This window comes from Mytilus edulis, chromosome 1 (genome assembly GCF_963676685.1).
Source record: "Mytilus edulis chromosome 1, xbMytEdul2.2, whole genome shotgun sequence".
Classification (NCBI taxonomy): domain Eukaryota; kingdom Metazoa; phylum Mollusca; class Bivalvia; order Mytilida; family Mytilidae; genus Mytilus; species Mytilus edulis.
In genome coordinates, this window is record NC_092344.1 from 119,902,111 (window position 1) to 119,914,244 (window position 12,134).

Sequence of the window (12,134 nt, forward strand, 5' to 3'; positions counted from 1 at the left end):
CACTGAACATGTTCAAATACCAGATCATGGCTAAAGCATTTCCCCCTACAAAACAGGTCGAGGACTACATAATATCCCCTCCGAAGATAACTCACATAACTTAGACCCATAATAAAATAAAGCACAAATGCAACATAGACTTCTTTTCTTAAAAATCCACAATTCAATTAATGCTTGGCGCATTCCGAAAACATTTTTCTTTTGCGGAGGACCGTATAATCCTCTGAATATATCATGTTTGATTGTTTGTGTAGTTGGTTTGTTCTCCTGCTTATACGTATATATATATATATATATATATATATATATATATATATATATATATATATATATATATATATAATCTACATCTTCTTTTATTCCTGCAAAACATAACAATGGCTGGCCACTGGTGACCCAATTCAAAAGCATAACACTGACAACTACGAAACAAAGGTCACTTAAAAGAATACTGACAACAAAATATCACACTGTGACTTACAAAGAAAACATTGACAACAAGAGAATCCATAAAACAGACCATATAGTCACTTACAAACCAGAATATTACCAATTAAAGATTCGGTAGAACAAATACCGATAATTTAAGATCGCATGGTAAATTACAAAAACAAATTGACAACTTAACATCCGACAGAACAGAAAACAACAGATCATAATGTAATTTACAATACAGACCACTGACAACTATAAACATCCGATAGAATACTGACAACTATAGAGATCACAAGGTTACTTACAAAACAAAGCATTGAAAACTAAAGATCCGATAGAACAGAATAATGTCAACTGTAGATCACAAGGTAACTTATAAAACATGCATTGGACAACAAATGATTCCATAAAACAGAAAACTGACAACAAATGATTCGAAAAAACAGAAAACTGACAACTGCAGATAGCAAGGTAACTAACAAACATAATATTGACAACTACAGATCCGATAGAACAGAATACTGACAACTACAAATCACAAGGTCACTTACAAAACAGACCATTGACAACTAAACATCCGATAGAACAAAATACTGACAACTACAAATCACAAGGTCACTTACAAAACAGACCATTGACAACTAAACATCCGATAGAACAAAATACTGACAACTTCAAATCACAAGGTCACTTACAAAACAGACCATTGACAACTAAACATCCGATAGAACAAAACACTGACAACTACAAATCACAAGGTCACTTGCAAAACAGACCATTAACAACTAAACATCCGATAGAACAAAACACTGACAACTACAAATCACAAGGTCACTTGCAAAACAGACCATAAACAATTAAAGATCACAAGGTCACTAAAAACAGACCATTGACAACTACAGATCCAATAAAACACAATACCGGCAACTAATGATCGATAGAGCAGAATGTTGTCAACTGCAGATCACAAGGTCACTTGCAAAACAGACCATAAACAACTAAAGATCACAAGGTCACTAAAAACAGACCATAAACAACTGCAGATCACAAGGTCACTTGCAAAACAGACCATAAACAACTAAAGATCACAAGGTCACTAAAAACAGACCATAAACAACTGCAGATCACACGGTCATTTGCAAAACAGACCATAAACAACTAAAGATCACAAGGTCACTAAAAACATACTATTGACAACTAAACATCCGATAGAACAAAACACTGACAACTACAAATCACAATGCCAATTACAAAACAGACATTGACAACTAACCACTAGATAAAACAGAATACCGCCAACTATGAATTACAATGATATTCACAAGACAAAGCATTGACACTAAACATCCGAAATAACAGAACACTTGCAACTATAAATCACAAGGTCACTTACAAAACAGATCCTTAACAAATAAAAATCTAAAGAATAATAAAACTTCCAATAGAACAGAGCACTAACAACTACAGAGAATTTTGAGATTTGGTATATGATTGCCGGCGAGGCAACTATCTACCAAAGTTCAAAGGAAGTGGCTGTAAGTAATTATAGGCAACTGTACGACCTTCATCCACGAGAAAAACCCAATACCGCATAGTCGGTTATACAAATCCCTACATAATAAATATGAAACAAGGTATAACACTAACAATTATACATTTTACAAAGTAACTTACATGGCAGAACATTGACAACAAAAGATTTGAAAGAAGAAAACTTTGACATCGGCTACATATAGATACATGAGACGACGCCAAGTTCCAATAAACAAGCAGAAGAACAGAAGGATATGTATATTCCATACAAAACGACTATATTAACAATCCCTTTCAAAACAAAAATAGTTAGAAAGAAGATCCTGTGATAATGAACGATCCACCATTTATGTTAAAATGTTTCTTAACATGCATTTCGAATTCTCTGGAAAAGTGTCCTTCGTAAAACAAAAATCCTCCATGAAATATCCTTTTTAGACACGATCTTCAAAGCAGTAAACCATTGATACTTCTTAAATGTTATCATAGAAAGGGTACCATCTAATTAGGACATGGTATTCATATTGTAGACGAACGTATGGAAAACTGGACTCTTTTTTATTGTCTTTTTATTGTTCGTTTTCTCTCATCTGGTCGCATTTATCCATTCAGTTTGGATGAAATCAAGAGCAGGGAATTGATTTTTTAGAAGAGCAAACTTTACACGTGTCTTGCGCATGAAACATTTTTCTAAAAAAAGTGTTCTGCATCTTCGCTAGCCAAGGGTTACGATCCACTCCCGCTCTCTTCTAGCGAAGATGGTGTTCTGGGGCTATTGAATATATACAAATGATATCCCCTATGGAAGGTACACTTATAGGGGACAAGCATTGGATTATGAGAGAGTTAAGAATTTGTTGTAATACAAAATAGGATGGATTGCTATATTTGAAAATAAGAAGATGTGGGATAATTGCCAATGAAACAGTTGTCAACATGAAACCAAATGACGCAGAAATTAACAATTATAGGTCACCGGACGGGCTTCAACAATGAGCAAAAGCCATACTGCCAGCAAAGTCAGCTATAAAAAGCTCCGAAATGACAAGTGTAAAACAATTCAAACGACAAAAACTATATCGGCCGTTTGAAATTATCATCTTCGTAATATTTGGTTAAACCTTTTTTTGTCAAAGTGAAGCAATTTCCTCAATTTCAATTTTGCAATTCAAGACAGATTTGTTGAAATCTTATGTTTATACCATATATTATAGCTAAAAGAGATAGACAATAGACATCATACAATATTTATTAGCACAAAAACGTTTACATTAAATGGTTATGGCATACAGTATTGAGACAAAAAGTGACAATATTTAAATTGTAGATGGTAACGCACTAAAAAAATAATGAAACAGTTCACATAAGAATATATATAGTTTGTGTTATAAAATTCTGTCTTTCTGTTGGTTTCCTGAATAAGGAATTGTTATATTTGAATTTTAAATTATCACTGATGTTTTACCTATGTTTCACTACTGATGTTTTATTACGTTACAAACTTGAGCATACATGTGATCATCTTTTAGCATCAGTACTATAGACTTTGTATCGAGAACTTTAAACATGTCTACATAAGGAGGATAATAGTACTTATAGTTACACAGGACATCTTATGACACCGTGTGACTATCTTTTCCCCAGATTACTAATACTAATTGAGGAAACAACACTTGAATTTTATCAGTCATCTTAAGGACTAACATCTGGGTACTAAATCCTTATATCTGTCTTCCCATTCATAAAATCGTACATGTACAAATTTCCTTGTTGATATCAAGAAACTTAATAAATCTTTAACCTTAAAAAGTTTTCTGTGTTGATATATAAAATAAGTTTGCGGTAAATGTCAAATAATGGCTGACTAACATGGACTTGCATTACATGACTTACATTATCATTTCCTCCAGGTGTTATAGTCTTGGAGCCATTGGTATTATTAGGGTTTAATTGTTCAGATGTCAACGGAAAGGGACATTAAGTAATGATGCAGATATCCTGTTAACCTTTGAAATGCATTTACTACGCTCGTCTAACAGTCCAACAAGTTATATCTATTAGAAGGATTTGTCAATAATTTACGATTTTATCCCCAGTATTATTGTGTAAGTTAATACGCGGCGCAAGCTATAATATTTTTCTCTTTGGGGACGACATCAAAAGGATAAAATAGTTTGGGGGTGGGGGTCAAAGTTGCTGCAAGTTTTGTTTAAATGACATCTAATATATATATATATCCTTATTGGTTAATCAATGTTTCCCAAATTAAGTTAAGAGGGGGGTTGGGGGTCAGTGAAAAAAATATATGAATTAAGTTTCTTTTATCCTACATTGAACATTTGATGTCTTCCCCAAATGTTTTATTCCTCGTGAATTGTGTACGTATAAAATAAGGGAATGTGTGGTGTGGTTTCCAATCAATAAAATATCCACCAGAGGCCAAGGAAGAGGATGTAAACATATAAAGGTCATCGTACGACCTTGGACAGTGAGCAATCCCATACGGCATGCCAAATGTGAAACAATTTAGATAGTTAAAAGCTAATTTCAACTGATAAATAAAATACTTTTCTTGACTTAAATATCAATCAGTACACATCCAACGAATTTAGTGTAAAAGGCGACATAAAGATCCGAAAAGCGGGGCCTTATTGGGGAAAAAATAAGTTTCGATAGGATGTAGGAACACCAGTGGTCAAAACTGTTAGCAAATTGGAAAACAAAATCAATGTCAGTACTGATTAAGATAAAATGGATTTGTCTCGGAGGAGATAGTTTCCTTCTATCCATTTCTTTATTTCCTTGCCAATAACCAAGTAAAAAAAAACTAATTAAACATCAGTATTTGCTAAGTATATGATATAGAGTTCATCCCCTCCCCCTTTAATTTGTCAGTTGTAAAATACGTATTTTTTAATACAAAACGCACGCACACATCCACAGAACAAATTTAATTCATTGTAATCACAATGAAAGCTTCAAATGAATACAGCATCTGCCATCCGCGGGTCGAAAATTTTAATTATTAAATATAATAATCGAAAATATTCAGCTGATAGAGGTTATATGAAGACAGCTTCTCCTATAGTTTCGTTTAACAGCATACAATATTAATAAGGTCCTATCACCTGTATTGGCAATACCATTTGACATACGGGTGTACATCTGCAGTGCCAGGCTGAACACGTGTATGGTAGTGTCCATTATTACACTGACCGAACAAAGAACGTCAATAGCCGTCATTATCTTTTTAATTAAGATAAGCACAAGTCCAGCTGCTTGGTTTGTTAATGAGACTATAAAGCTGACACCTGCACTGATTAATGTGTCATATTATTTTTCGATATATGGTCAGCACATGTTTTATCATATTTTTGTAATTTATGACATGGCGAGATGAAGTCCACCTCAGGCCATCTGATTGACATCCATAAATCTTCAAACAAAAAATACTTTATAGACATGTTAGTAATAAAAGCCATTATGTTATGACATTTGGGGGCTTTTGTTCTTTTAGTAAATATTTGTGAATTGTCCAGTTGTTACTTTGGCATCAATAAATCCCAATGAATCAAAGTTTTAACAAAGACAACACGAATTGTCCGGAGAGAAAACCCTATTCGACATCCTTTCTTGACTATAAAATTAGAAATTATTAAACACACTGTTATCAATCTGAATATTGTGGTAGATTTATAAATACCAAAAAAGATAATAAAATGGGGGCCGTTTTTATTAAGAGAACAAAATTTGATTGTTCAATGTAGGTTTTAAATACCAGTATACTGAATTACGCAATGAATTTACGGTAATCTTGTGAAGATAATAAGTATTTTGTACATCAAAAGACAAATTTTTGTTACATACATGCAAATTCCATATAAATGTAGATTTACTATAGTGTTAAGTTTGTAAGTCATTGTTTTCAACAGAGACTTGAGAATAAAAAGAATTATCCAATGTTTGTCTCTGCCTTCAACAAACGTGCATGTCAATGCTTCCCTGGTGTAATATTGTTTCAGCAGCAACATTTCAAAACTATGAACATGCTTATTACATAGCCTGGAAGAATCTATTATCAATATTTAGGCTTTATATTATATAAATTTGTCATGTTAAAATGGTAAATGTTGAAAAAAAGATTATATTTGGGACTAAATTTGGAACAATGTGGAATGTTTTCGGTATGTATGTTTGTTAAAGCCATGTGGAGGTTGTCCTTAAACTTGTTAAAGTCAGCTTAAACACTATCGATATATATAAAAGACCATTTCTTACATAAATTTCCATAATGCAAAGAAATGGTGCACGATAAACAAATACTTCGATGTAACTTTCTAAACATGCACCAATGCATCAAACATAAAATAACTCTTAGTCAGTGACTTCTCTGTCTACTCTTTGTTTTCCCAGGTGTTGGTGTTTATACATTTGATAAACAGATGGACAGTATCAAGTTGTCCATCAAACATTAACTATATATACAAACATAATAACTTTATAATGTATCTTATATGTCAATCAACAATAATTCTGTATGATACAAAACACATTATATAAGTCATACAATAACATCGGTTTATTTTTACAACAAACCATGAAACTTTTTTGGTGGTTGGGTCTATTCGACTATTTAATTTTCTGCGGCTGTCTAACTCAATGAAGTAAACTGAATAAACAAGAATAGACCCCATTTAAAGAATAAACAAATAAAATAATGTATGAATATATTCATGAACTTATAAATATCAGCATGTAGTTTGGGTTTACTTCTCCCACACAAAAGTCAACCTGTCACTTGCGAATTGTAGTGGGGGTAATGTTTTAATCCATTCATAGTTTTCTTGGCGAACTGAATTAACTAACATTCGGTGCTATTCTTATTCTTTCACTTGTCGTTCTCCCATTAATTAGTTACCGTGCAGGGCATTTATCCATAGACCGTCTTTAAACAATTTAAGCGGAGTGTGTCTAGTTTTTGAAAGGGGCTACGAAAGCCCTCCTTCAAACTACGGTGTAATGTATTAAAATCTTATTGATTATTCCCGTGTTAACCTACCATTAGACATTAAAGGAATTAGTCTTAGAATTTAATCATGGTTATTTGTTCATTCTAGTAAATCTAAGTCCTATAAACGAAAGAGTGTTGCAAAATTGTAATGGACCAATATTCCATCCTAAAGTTCTCTTGAATCAAATTCCCGACCTATAATGGGTCAAGAGAATAAGTCGAATAAGATTTTGTTCTCCAAAGGAGGTCCCTAGGATGACGTGCAACACATAATAGTTGCGATTATCAACATTCACGGAACATCTTTGCATATATATTCAATCTCAAATGTTTCATCATATGCGATTGTTCATAGTGGTTTTCTGTATGTCCGCTTTAACCGGCAAGGATTATGTTGAAGGTCGGACGACGACCTTGGATTGCTAACATCAATCTCATTTGGATTATCTTGGATAGTGCTATCATTGGCAACCATACCAAATTCCATTATGTTATAAAGGGTGGTGTTCTGGCTTAACGTGTCAATCTAGAATAGGGAATTGTATTTTATGATGTTGTGGTACTTGGACTCTTCATATCTTTACATGTAACGTACATGTAATGCTTGCCACTGGAATACAACAAGTCGGCAGTCAATCAATCTGTCTGTTTACTTTTAGAAGAGATCAAAAACTCTGAGCAATGTAGGACAGAATTTAGTTTTCTAAAAACAAAACTTAAAAATATATCTTGACATATATATTTCAGATATTGTCGAAGGTTAACCAAATGTTAATTCATTTTAGAAATCTGAAGCTTTACAAAAATGAAAATAAAGTAAGAAATCCATTCGTTGCACGAATTAAAAAAAAAGAAGAGTGCTGCACAGATGGTTAAGTGATTCTGCTAACGAAGGTAATAGAGTGTTTTTGGGGGGAGTTTTTGTCGACTAAGACAAGTACATGTCATCATTTATCATAAAAAAGAAAGGAAGAAAATTTCTGATTAGTGGAGAAAAACAAGGAAACAAATATTCTCTATACTTAATGAATGATGAACGCAAGTGAAACCACTTATCTATCTACTCTACACCCATACTCAAGTCGCCTCCACTTATAAAACATCAAAAGACCCGCACTTCGTAGCAAGTGACAGGAATATAAGTAGACAACTTTTTGTCAACGGAAACCAAGGACACAGAGAATAATAAACGTTCTTTAAATTAAAACATTTTAATATGAACTCTTTATAAAATTAAAAACAAGTAACAAAATTTATATAAAATAAAAAGTTAGTAACAACAAAATAAATTCGGTGGTAAAGCGTTTTAACGTCACTTTGTCTTCCATAGTCCTTGTTCTAACATAATTACAGTTTATATACAGTTCTGAAACTGAAAAACTGAAAACATAAAATCCCTGAAGCTTGGAGAGCACGGTTTATAATTCGACTATCTCGTTGCCGAGTCCCGCCGAGTACCATCTCGTCCAATTATAAGCAAGTCATAGTGATGACAACAACTGGTAGTTCTGATCAGCATAAAGATCGAAATCCAGTCCAAACATACAGACCCTGAAATAAAATAAAAAACATTTATAAAAGATATTATTAATTGTTCAAGTTCACTTTAATATAAATTGATATATATTGTGAATTAATTGAATAATAGTGATATAATAAGTAAGCTATTGTTGATGTGAAAATGTTACACGTCTCTTCCGGGTGGGTCATGTTTGTCTATCAATAAAGCTGAGCTTTGCTACTTTGATTTGTTAATTAGGAATATCCTAATGAAAAGTACTTATTCAACAATCAATTAACATCCTCATTACAAGAACTGTGTATTGCAATAAACAAGTTTAGAATAAACACATGCAGCTGCGAGTGATGAACACCTGTTTTGTACGTCAGAGTGTGGCGCCAGTCTGTCGCGGTATGTTAACTATCCCTATACACCTGTGTGAAATGGTCAAAATTACCTACCTTGAGTAAAAGGACATTTTCTTCTCAATACTTTTCATCGCACATGTCTTCATCAAGAAAAAACTGAAAATGAAAAAAATACAATCTTATTAAACTGGAAACTGACATGACCAAACATCAACATTATAGTTGTTATACGGTTATATATATAAAATTCCAGTTATATATAAAATTCCGTTACTTCAATAAGAAATTGACCACCATGAGAATTATCAAATTAATGTACTGGATTGAAAGCATATATAAAATAAAAATACGTAACAATTCAAAGATACACGTTTTGAAGGCAGAAATTATTAAATAAAATTAAAATCCAAAATATCATATAAGTGTGAAGAAATGTTCATTAGAGATGTATTATATTAGTGCAGTTATCTCTTTTGTAAATTCAATAGATTTCATAATGAGTTGTGTTCTTGGGGATCATGAATGATGTAGAGGAATTTGCATAAAATATACGACATCTAAAAAATCAATGAAGAATCTGCCACTCTAAGTTTTATTATAAATATTCCCCGCTTTTCTCATCAGCATGTAATGTCAAAACAATTATTACAAAATTTTAAGAAAATCTGTTAGATCTTACATTTCCTTTTATCCTAATTTAAATATAAATAGTTGTTTAATATACTTACATCTCCGATGACATTTGGTTGGCATTTTTCTGACAATGGCGATCTACAGGAAGCTGATGCTAGGACTGCGGGTACATCTAATGTGGATTCAAGATCTAAAATATAGTCAATCACATGCTGAAGAAGTTGTGTTTTAGATAATTTAATGTCCTTTGGCACTGATGGCACTAAATCCTTTAGTTTAGAAAAACATTGCTGCATTTCAGTTGTATCTTCGTGTTTTGGTTTTAACAGTTTTTCTTGTTTAATTCCATATTCTGTGTTTCTAACACATGTCTGGGTAGCGGCCTTCATAGTTATGCAGTATAATATCCGTGAAAAAGAAATTAATTGAAGTAATGTTTCTCGTCTGAGCAGTATTTCGAATTGTGACGATTCTAAATATGTGTGCAAATATCAATACTCTGTGGTAATAAACAAATGTATCAATTTAAGCTCCGCCTACAACTTAAACCACATGAATAATGTTTATACGAAAGGATCGCCAATGAAATAATTACTTGATTGCGGTGTGACACTTGCTCCGCCCCAAATGGGCTGGATCACCTGAAGGGCATTGTGTAAAACATGTACTTATTCACGAGTAAAACTAAGAAAAAGTCACAAATTAGTTAATCCAGGTGTTTAATTATAACATATATTGATGGGGATTAATGAAATCCTTTAAATGAGCTTATTTCGCATGACACATGTATTTAAGTGATTAACAACAAATTCACTTCAACTTGGGCGACACTCGGGCGCCGACATTTTGACGTCACCTTTTCATTCAATATACTTTACTCAACCTCGGCGCCGTACAGGCGGTCGCTAACGTTACTCCTTTGCCAATCAAACTTTACTTCAAAGCAACCGCCCTGAAGTGACTGATAAATTACATTAAAATTTGTCACCTTCGGCCCAATGATACTTCACACCCTCAGACACCTGCACATTTGCATATATTCTATATACTAATACTATTTAGTTTCGATAGTACTGGCGCCAGACTTCTGAACAGATTAACAAAAATAAATAACAGTGTAGTGGGGCATACAAGTTTATCACAATTTGCTCAATTCTTTAGATGTATCAAGTACACCTGTACATTTATCAAAACTTTTTTTAACATTGAAGTTATTCAGTGTAGGAACAATGGTTTTCATTTATCTATTCTCAAAACTTTTTTTGTCCTAATGTTAGTTAGACTCCGTTGTCTTCCTTGTGTATATAATTATTGGTCTTGTTAATAATTTCAAGAGGTCTTATTAGTTTACAGAAGTAGAATATGAAGATCCACAGTTCTCATCAAAATTCCTCATTTCTTTTTTTCTTCTTTTTCTTCATCATTTACCGAGGTTATGAAGGCAGATGCTGAGCACTAAGAACGTGAATTTATGCTCTTTGATGATGAAAACATTGACTGGTACCATATGATTCCCACGCCTAAGATGGTTATACAGATGTTCCATATTCTCTTTTTCCCCACGGTAGAGGAAGACAGGTGAGATTTCAATCCTGGATGTCGGGTACAGCTGTTTTATTCCAACAATGAGAACTCTGAAAAATCCATAAAACCAATAATCATACATCTGCTATTTCCTTCCACCTTTTAAAATGGAACCTCACATGTCTGCTAAATTCCAACATAATTCAGAAAGTTGTTGTTAGAGAAAATACAAAGTTTTCCTTACTTCCATTACACAGTCGCGTGGCAGATTGATCCTTTTGACACTGGCGCGTGCCGTTTGTATACAATATCAGTTGTAGGAGGGACTTGGTGACGTAGATCTTTTGTTCACCGATAATAACTTAGTGGAAGGTAAACAAAGTCGCATGCCGATCTGGTTCATACAGGTAAAATAGGCCAATCACTAACCACGTAAAGTTCTTACAGTGCGATAACGTAAAAGTATCCTCGCTCGAGTAACTTTTATAAAATTATGCAATTAGGCATAGTTAACGGGAATGACATTTTCCAAGTCTTTTCAATAATTCGAACATATATAATAATTTGAAACCAATATAATAGTTCAAAAAAACAAAAGGAAACAAAAAATACAGATGCACTCCCCGTAAATAAAAAAGCATACTCTCAGCATACTATCATAAGTTCATGTTGCACGGAACAGAATAATCAGAAAGTTCATTTTTTAAAACAATCTTGCCCAATAAAAACTTATGTACAATTTGTTTTTTTTTAAATCGATAATATTGAACTTCGCAGAAAAAGATAAACAGGGGTTGACTAAATGAATACGACACATTTTTTCGGTTTTTCGAGGATACTTTGGTATTTGAAAAATTAAATATGTGAATCCTTAACATTCATTATACATTTTCTTTCGTAAAAAAAGTGCGACATTTTTCAAATCCCAAATAACATGAATTTTACACTCGTCCGTATTTAACCATCTTTATCATTATGTATGCTAGCCGGACCGTTTGTTTACACTCTTAAGAGAGAGGAAAATATACCAAAAAGACACCCAAACTCGTAAGTTGAAATCATATTGTCAATGCCATGTCAAAACACGAAAAACGGTTAACAGACAAACAACAGTATACAAAATACTAAA

At 32.9% G+C, this 12,134-nt stretch overlaps 1 protein-coding gene across 1 annotated transcript; it reads right to left on the reverse strand.

Moving 5' to 3' along the window:
• Window positions 1-8,171: 8,171 nt before the first annotated feature.
• On the reverse strand, window positions 8,172-9,987 carry LOC139503533 (DNA-binding protein inhibitor ID-2-like). The gene is made up of 3 exons (XM_071293333.1): window positions 9,577-9,987; window positions 8,942-9,004; window positions 8,172-8,530 (listed from the first exon to the last, which is right to left on the reverse strand). The coding sequence occupies exons 1-2, from the start codon at window positions 9,868-9,870 to the stop codon at window positions 8,966-8,968; spliced, it is 333 nt and encodes a 110-aa protein (XP_071149434.1). The 5' UTR covers window positions 9,871-9,987; the 3' UTR covers window positions 8,172-8,530; window positions 8,942-8,965.
• Between the last annotated feature and the right edge of the window lie 2,147 nt (window positions 9,988-12,134).

Coding starts and splice junctions, on each gene's coding strand:
- LOC139503533 (XM_071293333.1), bottom strand. CDS start 9,870: ATGAAGGCCGCTACCCAGACATGTGTTAGAAACACAGAATATGGAATT. Junction 9,005..9,576: donor AACCAAATGTCATCGGAGAT/GTAAGTATATTA, acceptor TTTCATTTTCAG/TTTTTTCTTGATGAAGACAT.